The following is a 17,091-nucleotide window of genomic DNA, read 5'->3' on the forward strand; positions in this document are numbered from 1 at the left end:
AGGGGTCGAGCAGGAGGCCTCAGGAAGATGGCCTGGTGGCAAGACCAAAAGGTGGAGCTGGTCTGGATAAAGGCCTGGATGCTGGCGACGTAGGCGGAACAGCTCTGGAGGATGACCCGGGGGCCAGCAATGGGGTTCAGGCGGGACATCAGCACAGACGGCCAACTTGGGGTGTGGGAGTTCAGGCTGGGGGTCAGGTTCCAGCTTAGTCTCTGGGGTGCTTGGCTGCTGAGACAGCCGCATTGGCTAGCATGCTGGAGGTTAGCTGACTGAGTTGCAGGCTGGAGGCTGGCAGGCCGAGAAGCAGGGATGTTAGCTCTCCCAGGTAACACATTCTTCAGCTAACGCTTAAAGGGCACTTCCTTGTTTGCCGTGGTCAGAGCTGCCTCTCTGTACTCACTACTAGGAGCCCTCTTCCAACAACCTTTGAGTCACAGAAGGCTATAAGTCACCTCATAGACACAGTTCATCCTCAAACAGTCCATCTGCTGGGTATATCATAGTGGTCTGCTCGCGCAGGCTGGAGCATGTGAGGCAGCAGGGAAAGGATCCAAATCCAGACAACAAAGGCAGATCTGGTGCAGTTCCATGATTTAACACCAAAGTAAGGCATAAGTAGGCTTACAGCCAGATAGAGAAAAGCAGGCAGGCAGGTACAGGGTCAGAGTAACAGCTAGGTTCAGTCCTGGTGGCTCAGATGGAGACAGAGAGGCAGAATGTGACATGTACAAATACAGAAATGATGAACATTTACTTTATAATCTATTTCAGCACGAATTCACATCCATGTAAAAACAACTTGTGAATATTAAACTTTTATGGTAGAAGGATGAGGAAATAACTTTTCCTGAAATCATTTCGGCCGTGTGCAAGCCTGCCTTTCATTCAGACACATCCTCATTGTTATGCCATTATTAACATTTCTTTGGGAATGTCAACACAAAGGCACTTGAGGCACAGTAATGTGACTTTGGCATTAATGTCACAGTAAGACATGAGACCTCGGGGTCTAACAAGCACCGCAGAACGACTTCATATCGTTGTCACCAGAGGTCACAGCAGCTAAAGCACAGCTCCATTTGAGTCACAACAGAGTGGAAATGCCTGTGTCATTTCTCTGTCTGAGCACCCACTGACTCATCTGTGGAGGAGAGAAGACAAGGGAATGGGCACTAAACAAACACTTGCCAAAAAAAAAACATTCTCACTGTCTTTTGACTCAGATAGAAGTGGCACCAGTTTAAAAAGTAAAATATAATTGAGTGTGTGCGTCCTCCTACAAAATCATGTAATGATTTCATGTTATGTGAAACTGTTTTATTAAACCTTTTTGTCATGAGCAACTTTTGAGAGTGATGGAAAACTAGTCATATTACTTGTAAGTTTATACACACTTGGCCATTAAAGCTGGTTCTGATCATTTTGAAAAATAATAAGCTAATGGTGATGATTATAGAAATCTTCACATATGAGATTAAAATATGTGCCTTAAATGTATATATTTTCAAAATAAAAGTCTCACAGTAAGTGGGCACCAGCCAGCTCTGTGTCAGTTGTTATTAATGATGCCCTTGACCATGATACAGTAGCTCAGGACACCCATTGCTCTTACTGCAGGAAACAGCGGAATAGAGGAAGGTCAGACTCAAACCAGCCGTAAACACATGGGTCAGTAACGTGTCAGAGGCCCCTGGCACCCCAAATGACAGTCCAGGTTCATTAAAAATCACACAAACGTGTTTAAAGTCAAGGAGGTGGTGGTCTGTTAACAGGGATCAAGGTGCCCTTTAATACAATGGATCCATTTTTGAGCTCGTTGCCCAGCAACAGAGGAGCTGGTGTTGGCAGTAAGGGGTTAAACGGAAACAGTGCTTCATCATGAAAGACTTTGAGATTGTAAATCAGGCTTTGAAAGCAAGACTCATTAAACAGCGTTTGAAAAATGAAAATTTTATTGAATAATTTGTTTCAGATCGTACCTTAGAACTGTACAAAGGAATTTTGATCATGTATTAAAATACACTTGATGCTCTCCACAGACAGTACTTTTGAGGTTGCTGGTGTAAAAGTTCACACTTAGAAATATCTATTGATCTCCATTTACATGCCAGACTGTGTGCAAATGCCCATGGCTGTATCCTCTGTCTTAGGTTAATGCTCAAACAAACCGTACGTTAGCATCGGTCTGAATGCTTCACACAAGTTCACGAGGTAAACACAGTAGTTAAAATGTGTTTAGGATGGTGAATAGAAAATAGATAATAAAAATAAGGACTTACCCAACACACTTGATCTTGTATGGAATCAGAAAAGATGAACATTTACTTTATACAGTGCATTATGATTTCTATTGCAACATGAATACAGCTAAATGCAAAAAACAGCCCATGAATATTAACGCTTCAGACACAATTTAAAATTCACATGGGAGAAGGATGAGGAAAGAAATTTTCGTCTAAAATCATTTCAGTCATGAGCAAGCCTGCCTTTCATTCAGGCACATCCTGATTGCTATTTCATTATTAACACGTCAACACAAAGGCACTTAAAACACAGTGATGTGACTTTGGCATTAATGTCACAGTAAAACATAAGACCTCAGGGTCCCACGAGCAGACAGAACAACTTCATGTTGTTGTCACCAGATTTCACAGCAGCTAAAGCACAGCTTGGCCTTATTCTGCTGGGATCAGAATAAGAATTTAGGCAGGCTGCTATATCTTGGGGTCCTCACAGAGGGTGCATCCAGGCTTCAGGTCGGCCTGTCGCTCCATTTGAATCGTAACAGAGTGGAAGTTGTAGGAGGAGAAACAAGCCTGTGTCATTTCTCTGAGGACAGTTTGAGCATCCACTGACTCATCTGTGGAGGAGAGAAGACAAGGGAAGAAAATAATGTGTTTATATTGTATATCTTTGTCATTGTTTAAGGAAAATAATGTACACTTCATTCACCCACTCACTGTGTTTTGACTCATTAGTGATATACGGTTACAAGTGGCTCCAATTTAAAAAGTAAAATATGGCTGAATCAAGCAGACAGTTCACAGGTTCACAAGAGAATATGTTTGCATTTTAGTATGGAAGTCTTTTCTCACCGATGGCTACGTGTGCAGACAGCACAGCCTGGTTCATGGTGAGGGCCCAGATGTGCAGGTTGTGGACCGCTGTCACTCCTTTCACTGCCAGCAGACCATCACGCACCTCACTGTACCTCACCCCTGAGGGAGTACCTGCGTCATTGATGAAAAATAAAAAAGAAAAGGTGGTGTGTCAATTGGTGGTAAGACTTTGATAGGGAGTCAGATAGAGTGAAGCAGAAAGCTGTTGCTGTTGTTTTCAGTTCCAGGGAGTGAGAGCTTTACCTTCCATCAGGACAGTGAGAATATCCTTCATGATGGTGAAGGTGGTGCACAAGACAAATATGGAGAAGAGGAAGGTGCAGATGGGGTCAGCAATCTTATATTCTGGCTGAAAGAAACAAATAACACAGAAAATTAAGTATTATCAGGTAATTGGTGCTGTAGTGTAGTGTACTATTTTCAAGTTTTGTATTTCTCAAAGAGCACAAAGTCTTTGCAGACTTTTATTCAAAACATGGCCATGGCATCAAAGGATGCAGATAAAGCATCCTTAAGTATTTTATTTTCAGTAATGGCTGCCTAGAGGAAAGGAACAAACTGTAAAATACAATGGGACACGGGGCCGAGACAATTAACTTAGTATCTGTAATGTAGGAGAAGCTCATAATTTCGCAGTAATGACCGCCTGAGGAGAGGATCTGCTGCACACCGAAATCTTTGAGCATTTTGCAGACAGACACAACAAAACAGCACGTGGACAGAAAATATGGCATCATCTTTCCTGCTGCAAACAGCCACAGCCTTGTGCTGTTCGACATTCCTCAAAGGTGAGAGTGTTTTAGCACTGAGAATACAGAGCGGTGGAAGGTTAGAAGCTAAATATAATTCAGGAATTAATGAATGAGAGCTACAGTGCTGTGTACTGCGGCAGTATACATGCAACAGCAAAGCAGAGTTAAGCCCAAACACTGATGATAATCACAACCTAGATATATTAATCATCTTGACCATCTTGCCTCGCTGTTGTGCGCTGTGTCGCACGAACAAGCCAAGTACTATAGCAAATAAATGATTTCTGATAATTTAAATCAAATATACAATGATCTTAATTCTAAAAAAAAAAAAAGAAAATCAACCTAAGTGAAGTCCAAAACCAACATGTGATGCCTGATAGTTTATTGCCCTGATCAAGCGTTACGTTCTTAGCCTTCACTCTGTAAGACTCCCCACACTTGGTGCACAGCTAGTGAGGCTCCTAACCTTGAAGAAGATAATGATGGCGCTGACAAGCACGCTGATGCTCTGGAGAAGATCTCCCACCACGTGGACGAAGGCCGCTCGCACGCTAGCGTTGGCTTGCTTAGCCCTCCGCCCTAGAAAATAAATAAATAAAAAATAGACAAGCAGTTCAGTAAGATCCACACTCTGAAGATGATTATACACTGGATTATAGTTCATTACAGTCCTAATGGATTGTAATTCCCCCCATAGTGCATACTCAGTCATACTGCAGAATACGGTGCACGGGGAATTGAACAGTTAATCTTTCATTGTTTCATGGCCACTGCTAATCACACTTAAGGAGAATGACTTGTATACAGCGAACATACCATGATCGACTCCGTTTTGCTCCACATCTACATTGTCACCATTTGAGTGGCTGTGGTTTGCGGTCTGACGCTGTCCTTTTCCTTTCTTGTGACTGTGGCCGTGCCCGTGCGAGCTGAGACCACCGTGGCTGTGGCCATGACCGGAGTCGTGAAGGGTGACAGCCATGCTTTTGAGAGCAAGAGCAAAGTATGAAACTAATCAGCTCTGAGGTACAAGGCGTTTTAACAACATACAACGCAAACATCTTCAAGAGCCCATCGATCTGGATTTAGGATTGCCCTCCTCTCTGTACTGGCTTTAATTACGTCATAAATACTCAAAAAGGTGCACTGTGCGCAGATCCAAGCTGTACAAACGATAACTCAGTGTGTTTTTCACTTACATAATATTAGCCAGCACAGCACAACCCGAGGTAATGAGCATGACAGTGCCCTCGATGGTGTAGTCATTGCTGATGAGGCGCTCCACAGCCAGATAAACCAACACTCCTGTTACCAGCCAGATGGTGAAAATTGACAGCAGTGCACCCAGGATCTCTGCATGGGTGAAGAGATGAAGAGGAAAATAAATGTGGTCAAATACGGACTGAAAGGTGTCCTAGATAACAGTTATTTGGACCCAAACCTGAAAATTGATGGAAATTCAGAATACACTTCAGAGAACAGGTTCGACTATTGAGAGTGTTGAAAATTATTGGTTAAGAAAACAGGGGTGCAAAATAAGGAAAGGACAAATGAAATCAATAGGAGTTGAGCAACAAGTTGTAAAAACAGCAGCTTGTCCATGTAAGTTTTTAAAGATCTTCAAAAAACTGTAAGTCCCTGCTCCTTTGCAAGAAATATGTTGCCCATGCAAAGCCACTAAAAAAATCAATAAAAACAAGGTAGTAAATCTTGCATCCATCCATTCTTATCATGAAATCATCCAACGATTGATTTAAACAAAAATGACTGAATAAGAGGTTTAAGTGTTGGTAAATTAAATATCATAGGACAACTGTTTATGGCGCAGCTTTAAAATCGGACAGCAGCCACAGATTGACAAATGTTGTCAATATTGTACCTGCACGATGCCAGCCATAATTGAGCTTGTGTGTGGCGGGTCTGGAAGAGAGCCAGAGGGATAACAGGCTGATGATGAAGCTGGTGAAGTCCACCAGCAGGTGGGCAGCGTCTGTCATCACCGCAAGACTGCCCGCAAAATACCCACCTGCAGAAAGAGACACCATAAACGAACATTGATATCATACTGTTGTACTGCTCAAATGCAACATTTATACTCGTGTAGGAAGAAGTTAAAAATAAATGAATGAAACGAAAATTCAACAATGCATCCAATAGTTGATTTCACTTAAAACTAAATGTGTCAACCTGATGGTGGTTCTAGAGGAAAAAAGCCATTTAAATTCATCAGGAACTTATGGAAGGACATTTTGGGTAAAAATAAGGAAGTATTTGAAAGAGAGGAGAAGCAGAGGAAGTGAAAGGAGACAAAGGCAGTGGAACGACAAAGGTCAAGACTGGTAGAAAAGGTGATAAAGAGGAGAAAAGTGTGAGATGGAGAAGTATGTGAATAAGTGAACAAAATGACCAGCAAAACTACAGCTAATTATCAGGTGTTACAGACTGAGGAGGCGTCAGATTTACACTTGTACAGTAATCTTGGAATGGAAAATGCACTGGGCATGGAAATATGAAAACAAACAGAAAACGGCAATTTATGGATTAAGGATGAAAGAAAGTGAGAAACACAGAAAGGCTCACCAATGATTTCACCGATCATGAAAATCAGGCAGATGACAGAGGCCACATACAACCTCTTCCTGGCAGTTTTCTTCTCCCTCTCGCGATCCTCCTGTGCATGGCTGTTGTCGTGGCAGTGCTTGATGCCATCGGTGCCGTTTATCTGCGATGCCTCCTTGTTGAGCACGCTGGACGGTCAGTAAAAATCAGAGTAAGTGCAGTGAAGTGACAGCAGATAACAACATGTAGTTCAGTAACCTTATTTCACAAGTCTGACTGACTTTAACATTTGTTTAAGGTGCAACAATTTTCATTTCTTATATTTCTTTGCTTGATTTATTAAAGTGTCGTCTTCAGATCACTTGCTGATTTTATTTAAGTGCGACGAGTAACATTAATCTCTTTCACTTTAATAGCTTGTAGTCTTTTTGTTGCATTTACAGTGTCAATCAGCCTGCTTCCAGATACAGTATAGCTGCAGATTAATAGAAGGGGAATGACTGAAGTAGAATTTTATCTGCAAAAACAAAAAAACGGAATATATATATATATATATATATATATATATATATATATAAATAAATAAAACTAAAGTGGAATTTAAAGTCTAATTTTTGAGCACCGTTATATGAAGGGTGTTTATTTTGAGATAGAAATGAAGATTTTGAGCTTCAGAAAATCTCTTCAGAGAGTGTTTAGTCATCCTGACTGTCTTAAAGTCACCGGCAGAACCAACTAGAACCAGATCACCTAGACACAACCTGAGGAAGAAGCAGGAGGCAACAGCATGAAAACTAGCGGATAACTTAGCAGAAGATACTCAGAGCTTCACCAGTATTGACTGACTTAAAGGTGTTTACCCCCGTTACAGGATACAAGTATTTGCACACATAGAGGTAATTCCGGGTTTAGTTTCAACAGGAACAAACACTAATGGAAAATGACATCACAATGCTGTACCGTGTGCCTCTTAATGAAAAAAAAAAGGAAATTAAAGACAGAAGCAAACACAACACATGTGGGACACACAAAGACATGAACAATATCAGCATCAGTGATACAGACAAATAACTAAATGGAACAAGGCCAATGAAATGTAAATAGCACATACTGTATGTAAAACATGTACACAGAGGTGTCAACATAAACTGGTCAGATGATCATGATCAGCTGGTCATGTGTGTAGCACCAACTGCTCTTTCATGCAATAAACACATCATACTGGACACTCAAGACCATTTCAAACTAAACTGAACATACACAGACAAATAACAGCCATTCTTGTTATCTAATGTCAGTCCTACGAGGTCTCAAAGGTTGGGTACATAAATAGCTCAGTCTTTATAGCTTTGGGGTTCTTTGAATATTTCATGAAACCCATTTATTAAAAATAGGGCAGAATGGATCAGGAGCAGAGCCACTAAGTTTGCATTTGTGCACACATGCTCGTGAGTCTACATCTTGACCTCTCCATCACGGATAAGAAGCAGTGTTAGTGTTTCAGACTATCAAGTGACCATGTTAGCTGGTGACCGTCAGCTGAATGTAATAATCTGACTGCCTTTTGTCTTAAAGAGAGGGCTGGCTGTGTGCTGTTTGACTAGTTTTACGACCTACAGCGAAAGAGAGTCACCTGACGGCCATTTTTTTCCCCCCACAATGGCATGAGTTCGAATCCCGTAATAAAATCATTTCTTACATTTAAAGAGGTGAATGTTTCTTCTACGTGACAAATATTTGTTCAAACAAGACTCAGAAGAATAATAGTATTAATTTACTAGAAATAGACATTGACAGTAAGAGCAGCTTGCTTCCTTCCTGTTTTCAACTATTTCCGCAACAGCAAGCAACGTTTAAAATGACTCCAAAGTGGAACCAGTCAGGTATGATTTGTCATAGTTATGAAAACTATACAAAGAGGCATTTATTAGGACAGCTATGTATTTCATTACCAATCAGTTACCAAACAGTTGTGGCTCTCAACACCACGCCCCTTTTTGGGGGAAGGGTTATGGGTGTCTCACAGACAGCAATAGCTTATACAATTAAACAAGCCAATTTAGATCATTAATGCGATGATAAAGGGATCCTGTGTAGTTGGTTGCACCACGATTAAACTCCACATTGCTGATCTCTGATTGGTCCCCCCGCCATGTCTGGAAAACGATCCTGATAGAAGGGTTTTATGTCTCTAAACTGCATGCTAACGCTACATGTGAATCCAGTCACATGTGTTTTTTGACCACGTATTAGCTTAGCTTATTTAAGGGGCACAAAGCCAAACCAATGTTACTTGCATTCATTTAACATAAGCTAACCTCAAAGGTCCTATATTATGTCCATTTTAAAATGAATACTTATATCTATTGGTTTACATGGTGGTGTTAGTGAGAAAAAAAACAATGGAGGACAGCGAGATGGATTCAGGGGGTTTTCAGTGAACGGGGACAGTCGGCTGACAAAGGGCAGGGCATCCCCTTCTGACATCATAAGGGGAGCCAAATCTCAACAATGCGTTTTCACACACATTTGGTGAGAGATGGAGCAGGAGAGGCAGAGAAAGGACAGGACAGCCTTTCCTCACAGTTTGGCTGTCTGTAGACACAAGGACACATTTATGCTTAAAAGACATTAAAAGTGCATTTTTCATAATATGGGACCTTTAACTTATAGGCTAAAACTAGCTATCATATTGTTAGTAGAACAGAACTTTAAAGTAAAGTATGTGATCATTTACAAACCTGGAGACCCAATAGGGTTAAAAACAGGTGATCATGTGGGACATCTCTCCACTGAATGGGATTCCTAACTGATCATATTGACCACCTTGATTCTGTAGAGTGAATATTTGCCTGCTATGGTGACTTCAGGTAATTTCTAAAGTGATTTCATCCAGGTGGTTTTCTAGTTGGTTTGGTTTTGTGCGGGTATTTTACATTTTAAGTCGTTTGCTTACACCCACAAAAGGGGGCGGGGAGGTGCCGATCGACTCTATGCTTTGGATGCATTGAGAGAAATATGATCTATGAGGACGTTTGCGCACCGCTGATCCCAGCAGACACACACCAGTCCCGTGTGGAAAAACCAGTAATCCACAAAAACAAGGTAACGAGAGCAAAGACAACCCCCACCCCTCCGGCACAACCACCCCAGAGGTTTGACAAACTGAATGATTTCTGTCACTAAAACTCACCGGATGACTCCAGGTGACCTTAAAAGAAAGAAATTCTTGCAGCTGCATGCGCATCTGTTCCAGTTTGACTCAAATTTAGGAGCGTAAATGTAAGAATAAAACTTTACCTTCCCTCAGAGGTGTATTTGTTCCTCACTTCTGAAATCAGGGGAACAGTCTCCTCGTCCTTCCTTTTGAACATGACGTCTTGGAGAAAATAAACCAAAAAGAAAATCCTCAAAGTGGAAAAAAAAAAATGCCCCAAGCTGAAACTAAAACTTAAAAAAAAAAATAAAACACTGTAATAGTGAGTGCCTTAAAGAAAACTAATAGTTCTGTTAATCTAAACTTAATTCTTTTTTCTTGTGATCTCCTCTCAGAGGTGTTGACCAGCCGCTGATCATCGTATTAAACCATCCAGGGTGCAAACAGCTGAATATTTGATGCAGCCTTGTGACTGCTGCCGTCTGCACCGTGTGCAAATGCATGGCCCCAGGAGCTGAGTGGTGACAGACAAGGAGAGCAGGAAGGACCCAAAATGGGATAAAGACACCAAACATCCCATCAGAAAGATTGGTGAGGGGGGAGCACCTGCCAAGGCCCTGAAACAAGTTCATGTTTTCATAAATGCAGCCCAAACAGCTGATAAAAATGAATCCACCTTTGAGCGGTCGTTTGGCGTTTAAGTGTCCAGTGGTTATTAAAATCGGGCATTTTGCTCATCAGTCAGCCAAAATTGCTGAACTCCTTCAGGACCCGCCCACCTCCCTTGTCCAGCCGGCACTCTGAGGTTACACAATCAAGCTCAGTGCCGTGCGCTCCTTCCGTGCGTATCATCACATGTCCTTCCTCATCTCGGCTTAAATAACATCTTTAATGGCATGAGTTTGGTCCTAAAGCTGTGACACACCTGCTCCCCTCTGATTTTACTAACATCGTTAGCAAAACTGGTGTCTTTTTAGTAATTAGAGGGTGTTTTTGTTGTATTTCTATGGTGACTTATCTGAGATATTTGATCTTCAGCTTTAAAGTGCTAATTCAACTTAAAGAAAACTACTATTTCGGTTTTTCCAAACTTAATTCCTATTTCTTGTTGCTCTTCTTCGGGCTTTTGAAAAGTGTTTCAGTCTGTTGTCATGTTCATCTACCGGAGCACGTGTGTCTAAAGGCATGCATTTGTGGCATCACAAGGAAACCAATCCTGGTGAAATATTAAACGTCCACAAGTGTGGGGTGGAATAGCGCACATGCATGAGTAATTATAATGTTTTCCAAGCTTAGGCTGTGGGGAAATCTGCTAAAAAAGAACAAACGGTGCTCATGCTGAATTGTTAAATAATCTCTACAGCGCTGAGAGCAGCAGTTGTTAACATTCGGTCCCAAAATGTACCAGAAGGTGGCGACAATGAGCCACCTACAGCAGCCCAGTGTGACAGACATCTGTCATGAGAGGAGGACAGTGATGCAGGGAGGGGGTCTTTAAAATCCAGAAAGCTAGTGGCAGTGATTAGTCATTGTTGTTATTTCTCATTTATACATTTTTACTTTTGGACCAACATCTTTCTGTGTGTTTTGGCTTTCAACTGGTTGCAGACTTTGACAAATACACATGGTGAAAATGTCTGTGTTTTACATCATTTTAATCTGATTTGATTGTGGCAGACTGCTGGAAACACATGTGATGCCTCAGATGGATGAGGACAACCCCCCCCCCCCCCCCCCCCCCCCCCCCCTTTTCCCTCCCAAACCAGACAGGGTTAGGTTTTCACACATTTCATTTAATAACAAGGGTGATATAGATTTAAATAGAGACAAAGTGAAAAAATGTGTCTTTAGTTGCCAGTTATACATATTCACTCATTCGCAAAGCAGCTGGTGACGTTACAGCTCATACAACTTACATCAGTGCTCTTCAGTCCCTTTGAAAGCAGCACTGGGGAACATTAGACTAGAAGGCAGCTTTTTCATCCCTTTTGAGAGTCGTGACGTTTGTTTTCTTGAAGAGGTCTAAAAGTGGACTCAGTTTGACTCTAAAAATAGCCCGTCAATGCATCGGGGGCTTTTTTGGTTGATGCCGTCTGTGGACTCCAGAAAGTAGGGCCTGTGTTTGGTTTGCCAAGGCATTTTTGTGTGTGTGTGTGTGAATAGGTGGTCCAGTGGGGTTGCCAGGGGCTGCAGAGCGAGGGGAAAATGGCACGAGAAGGGTTAGTTACACATGGCTGTTCACACTGTTCTTAAGATCCTGACCTTGCAACGGGTCCACTCATTAGATCATAAGAGCGCTACTCACAATATAGCGCCTGGTTGTGTGTCTGTGAGTGTGTACGTGTGCATACATATGTTCTCCGCTCCCCGCGTCCCCCTTCATACAGACAAAACAACAGGTCATTAGTAAGCGCCAGTATTTTTAAAGATACACAACTTCTGTCGCCAAGGTAACCAGCCTCCCCCTCCCCACATCTCCATCCTAATGATCACTGTGTGTGTGTGTGTGTGTGTGTGTGTGTGTGTGTGTGTGTGTGATAAAGGCCCCAAAAGTGGTAAACAACTCCCGGTCAGGCATCTGGACAATGCACTGACGTCAGACCTGCTCTGTCACATTCACGCTCCAGTGAGCCGGGGTGTGATGTTTGAGAGACAGACAGCAAGAAAAGAGAGAGCAGAGGGTGGAGGTGGTGGTGATGGTGATGGTGCTGAGGAGGGGGGGGGACAGGAGTGTGAACCAAAGAGAGAAAGAGAGAGTGAGTTCCTCATAAGTCGTCAGAACTGCAAGGGATCTCATAACGGAGAGTATACAGAGAGATCAGACGAGGCTGCATCTGCACTACAGCTGAGAGCGACGCAAGACACAGCAGAGGGTCTAGAAGGAACCCAGTTAGACAAAATAGAGGATATCACTGACCTAACATGATGGAAGTGGTCCTAACCAGACTGCGGGACTTCTCCTGCAAGACCTCCAGCTTTGATGATTGTAAACCAGCAGGACAGAGTGCATGCAGGGACCCTTGGAGCAGGACGGACCGCCTCAGTGAAGGACGCACAGCTGGAGAGGGAGGCAGGAAACTGGACATAGAGAGCGCACTGGCCTGGCTGCGAAGGGAACTGGTAAGACTGGAGTTCTGGTGAAGTTACACTCACCTTTGTACATTTTACACAACGTCTACATGACTGTGTTTTTCTGTAGCAAGTACATTTACTCAAGTATTGTGCTTCAGGACACTTTTGAGGTGTATCTGAGGAGTATTTATGTTACTTTAAACTTCTAATCCACTGCATCTCATATTGTACCTTTTAGTTAAAAAGTACATTTATCTAACAGCTATAGTCAATAGTTGGATTTTGCATACAAAACGTGATTAAATCAAAATATGATGCAATATTATAGATTAACTTCCCTCAATACCCACTAAGGTGTTATGTGAGGCCACCATGCACTAATTAGAACAGTAAAGATGTATCAAATACAGAACTAATAAAAGAGACCTTGAAGTCAGTAAAAAAAAAAAACGAATCATTATCTTGTTACACAAGACAATAAGTTGTAGATTACAATAACTATTGTGTGTTAAGTAAAAATATCCACTTTCAGGACCGCGGTGGCTCCATAATCTGACACTCTGACACAGGGTTGTGCATCATGAACACTTTTACCTTTAATAATTAGAAATGAGACTTAATATTATGATATTCGAATTTTAGAATAGATTGATAACCATTTATGTATTTTGCAAATGAAAAGTTGAATTCATGAGCACACCCTTGCTCAATTCAATACAATTGCTGCCTAACTTGTATGACCAGTATCTTGTGACAGGTACTTTTAGCTAATATTAGCCACCTTTAGCGTGATGTCATCGCTATATAGCCGACATAAGTGAACCAGTTCACTGAGCTGACAGTTTTCTCTACTCGTGCTACTGTTATGTTTTAGCTTTTATTGTCATCACATAGTCTCTTCAGCGAAAAATACATAGTTTCACTTTAAGCACTTTTTGCTGGCAATACTTTTACTTTTATATAGTAAAAGTTTGAATGCAAAACTTTAACTTTAAACTGAGTATTTTTTACTTTGTGGTGTGGTTGCTGCTTGGAAAACTATTTGAATATTTGTTCCTCCACTGCTGTTTCTATTATGTTGTGACCCGAATCTTTCAGCCCAAGTGAAATAATGATAATAATAATATAAAAGCATTTTATTGTCTGTTGTGCCAAAGGTCGAGTCGTTTGTCACCCCAACAAAATGACCTCCTGGGTTGTTGTGAATGTTTTTCTGTGGTGAGCCCAAGTTATTGCCTTTTTGTTCCCAAGATGCACATAGGTCATGTTGTTACAATGTCAACCCCTTTTAAACCATCGTCCTCAGTCAAAGGCGCTGGCTGTGTGTGTGTGTGTGTTTTTATGTGTCCAAGGGTGTTTATGTGTGTGTCTGTTTGCACCTCTGTGAGCAACTGTGTAAGGCTCATTGTCACGGCTTAATATATCACTCAGCGTTTAGTGCATTCATCCGGGCTGCTCGTCATGGTAACGAATGTCCTGAGCACACAGAGAAGGAGAAACCACGTGTCTGAGTCGGTGCTGGACAAAACAGCCAGTAAAAACACAGACGGCCCCGTTTGGTTTGATAAGAACACAGCTGTAAATGACGATACCTGAATTTCCTCAGTGTTTTAACTTTAAGTCTTCTTAAGACTGAGAGACTTCACGTTGTAAGGGAGTCCCTCAGGGCAACCATTTAGACCTTTAAATTTCCAGTATAAAGTTCAAGATCCACTTGGTTGCTGTTCTGGAGCTTTTGAATCACATCACATGATCTTCATCAGCAGATGGAGTTTGCCTGGTCATAATGTAGATGTTCAAATTAAAACTTTTATGAGCTTCTTTTCCATGTTGGCTGTTGAGTTTCAAGGTTAATTCTTGACCTTGAAAACAGCAGGAAGAAGTTTCACCTCAAAGTTCTTTTGTCTTTTTTGGACTTTTTGATCATATCAGATGACATTCATAGGTAGATTAAGTTTGCTCAGATATCATAAAAATGTAAATGTTTAGATCTTTTCCTGAGCATCAAATTCGTGCGTGCAAGGAAAAGTTTTGTTTCACTGTCACAACAAGTAGATCCACTGCCTCATTTAACCGTGTGGGAATAACGTCATAAAATCATCATAAAATGTGATATTTTACTTTAGTGAAATTTTGATCACAGAGACGGTGTAGTAAAAATTCGACTACTCTATCTGTGGTTCTTGTTTTTCAAATACACACCCAAAAGAACCAATTATTTCCACTTCACACTGACCACTAGTTAACTAGCTGAGGTTTTTGTCACTTGTGAGAGAGATCCAGCTTCTCTGGCTGCCGTTCACGATGCAATTAAAGTGGAGCTGCAACTCAGCACAGCCACCCTCACCTCTAATCAAATCCCAAGGTGCTGTGTTCATGTGTTCTTATAGAAAAAGAAATACTTTAAGAGCTAGAAAGACGGCCGCTGATTTATTGAGCACTCAAAGCTGCTTGATTTAGACGTTTTGGTCTGGACGGTTTGCAATGGATTAGAAAAGAAAAGGGCACACACACAGATGGAGACACACACAGACACACACACACACACACTTTTCAGTGCATTATTTGAAAAGAGTTGGTGTTTGTACCCACGTCTCCAACTCTTTTAAAGAATAAAAGTTCACGTTTCTTCTCTCATTCCTCCAACTGCTGACAAAGGCGGTAAAACCAGCATCTTTCAGTGGGAGCCCAGTCTCAGCCTGGTGCCGTAATTAACAGAGAAAAGAAATGCAGATCGGCCCAGAGGGTTTTTTGTGTGGGACATTCCTCAATCCTTAGGACAAACTTGGACTCTAAAGTTGGGGGAATTCTGAATATCTTATTTTACAATGCCAGCAATTAGACAGCCTCTCATAAAAAAAAAAAAAAAAAAGAAAGAAAGAGAACGGTAGAAAGATGCATTTGCATTTGAAAGAAGGCAACGCTCAAATGAAATGGCTGCGGTTTCACTCACAGCTTGATTAGGAAGGAGTCTCATGGAGAAAAAGCAAGAAAGAGCTCTTTACTGATTATTTCTTCCCCCTTCATCATGTGATATTTGGGCCTGTGTGTCTGTTTTACTCTCTGTCTATCAAATAAGTATCTAAGAACCAAGAACCAAACATGTCTTTTATGTGTGTAGATGGAGATGCGATCCCAGGACCAAGCTTTGATCCGGCAGCTGATGGAGCTTCACTCAGGCATCCAGGAGCTCAAGCAGGAGTTGTCTGAGGAGGAGCCAGAGGAGGACACAGACGAGGAGGAAGCGGAGGAGGAAGAGGACGGCAGCTACTGGGACTCTGAGAGCGAAAGAGGAAGCAGCAGCATCTACTCCAGCTCAGGGGAGGTGGGCATTTCCATTTCCTTCTGGAAGAAGCCTCCGCCCCGTCACTCAGGAGTTTTATCGAAGAGGGCGTTCAGCAGGAGAAGCTCTGTGCCTTGAAATTACTAGAAGAAATTCAGCTTTTGAAGTCTCTCCTCAACTTCTTACTCTCCTCTAAGACAGCCAAGGTGGAGCATGATGAATAAATGTGCAATTTCCCACCATAAATGTACTTCCCTCTCTGTATTTTTCTTTTTCAGAGAGAAGCTAGATAAGAGGATGAGCTGAGCTGAGGAAAGAGAAAAGAAAAGCATGTAAATAGTGGTGTCATGTAGGCTTATCATTGGCTTACAAAGTTGCTGCAGGAGTCACTTTTATTCAAATCTTTACACAAAATTCAATATGTCACTAACAGCTTCTTTAACTCACAATATATCCTTTTGTATTCTATTTTCATAACAAAAATATGATACTGTAAATGAAAGCAAGACCTTTTGGAAACAGGCAACAGCAAGCGTGAGTCTATCTGAAGGTTGATTTCAGTTTTTGTACAGATGAAACAAACGAGATACAGCGAGAGTTTATGAGTGAGCTTTAGAGGCTCTGGTGGATAGATTTTGATGCCTCTAGACAGAACCAGGCCTGTTGTTTCCCCCTGCTTTTTAGTCTTTATGCTAAGCCGACGCGCAGCTTCATGTTTTACTCATAGATGTGAAAGTGGTTTCGACATTTCATCTTAACTCTCAGCATAAACAGTGAATGTCCATAAAGTATTTTGTTTGTGAGTACATACATTGTGTGACAGTGGACGGCATAAGTCCTGTATTGAACGTCCACCTGAAGGCAACCATTGCTGTCTTTGTGTCATGTTGTGTGTGTCAGAGAGCGAGAGAAAGTTTTCTTCTCTGTGTAGATGAAACGTAATGCAGCCTGACAGAGTTTAATGTTTGCATGTGTGTGTGTGTGTGTGTGTGTGTGAAGGAAGCTCAGTGACCTTTTATGACTGTAACTGCAAACAGGATTGTACACATGCAGTGATGAAGCATTCTGGTGTGGTGACACTGTCTGTGACTATACTCGTAAATATCCCTTTGATAAAGTATTATTAGGACGTCTCAGTTAGTACAG

The 17,091-nt window shown here is 41.7% G+C and overlaps 2 protein-coding genes across 2 annotated transcripts; one reads left to right on the forward strand and one right to left on the reverse strand.

The window, feature by feature from the left end:
• Positions 1-2,028: 2,028 nt before the first annotated feature.
• On the reverse strand, positions 2,029-9,807 carry slc30a8 (solute carrier family 30 member 8). The gene is made up of 9 exons (XM_070846408.1): positions 9,734-9,807; positions 6,455-6,621; positions 5,754-5,900; positions 5,074-5,227; positions 4,691-4,857; positions 4,341-4,453; positions 3,363-3,468; positions 3,096-3,230; positions 2,029-2,860 (listed from the first exon to the last, which is right to left on the reverse strand). The coding sequence occupies exons 1-9, from the start codon at positions 9,805-9,807 to the stop codon at positions 2,715-2,717; spliced, it is 1,209 nt and encodes a 402-aa protein (XP_070702509.1). The 3' UTR covers positions 2,029-2,714.
• A 2,691-nt stretch (positions 9,808-12,498) lies between these two features.
• LOC139215819 (uncharacterized protein C20orf202) lies at positions 12,499-16,083 on the forward strand. The gene is made up of 2 exons (XM_070846852.1): positions 12,499-12,710; positions 15,784-16,083. Exons 1-2 carry the CDS (start codon positions 12,513-12,515, stop codon positions 16,081-16,083), a joined length of 498 nt encoding a protein of 165 aa, XP_070702953.1. The 5' UTR covers positions 12,499-12,512.
• Positions 16,084-17,091: the final 1,008 nt, after the last annotated feature.

This window comes from Pempheris klunzingeri, chromosome 16, assembly GCF_042242105.1.
Source record: "Pempheris klunzingeri isolate RE-2024b chromosome 16, fPemKlu1.hap1, whole genome shotgun sequence".
Classification (NCBI taxonomy): Eukaryota; Metazoa; Chordata; class Actinopteri; order Acropomatiformes; family Pempheridae; genus Pempheris; species Pempheris klunzingeri.

Excerpts from the sequence above, each read along its gene's own strand:
- slc30a8 (XM_070846408.1), bottom strand. The coding sequence starts at position 9,807 with ATGTTCAAAAGGAAGGACGAGGAGACTGTTCCCCTGATTTCAGAAGTG. Across the intron at positions 4,454-4,690 it reads GCAAAACGGAGTCGATCATG|GGCGGAGGGCTAAGCAAGCC; the intron begins GTATGTTCGCTG and ends TTTATTTTCTAG. Across the intron at positions 2,861-3,095 it reads GTCTGCACACGTAGCCATCG|ATGAGTCAGTGGATGCTCAA; the intron begins GTGAGAAAAGAC and ends TCTCCTCCACAG.
- LOC139215819 (XM_070846852.1), top strand. The coding sequence starts at position 12,513 with ATGATGGAAGTGGTCCTAACCAGACTGCGGGACTTCTCCTGCAAGACC. Across the intron at positions 12,711-15,783 it reads CCTGGCTGCGAAGGGAACTG|ATGGAGATGCGATCCCAGGA; the intron begins GTAAGACTGGAG and ends TTATGTGTGTAG.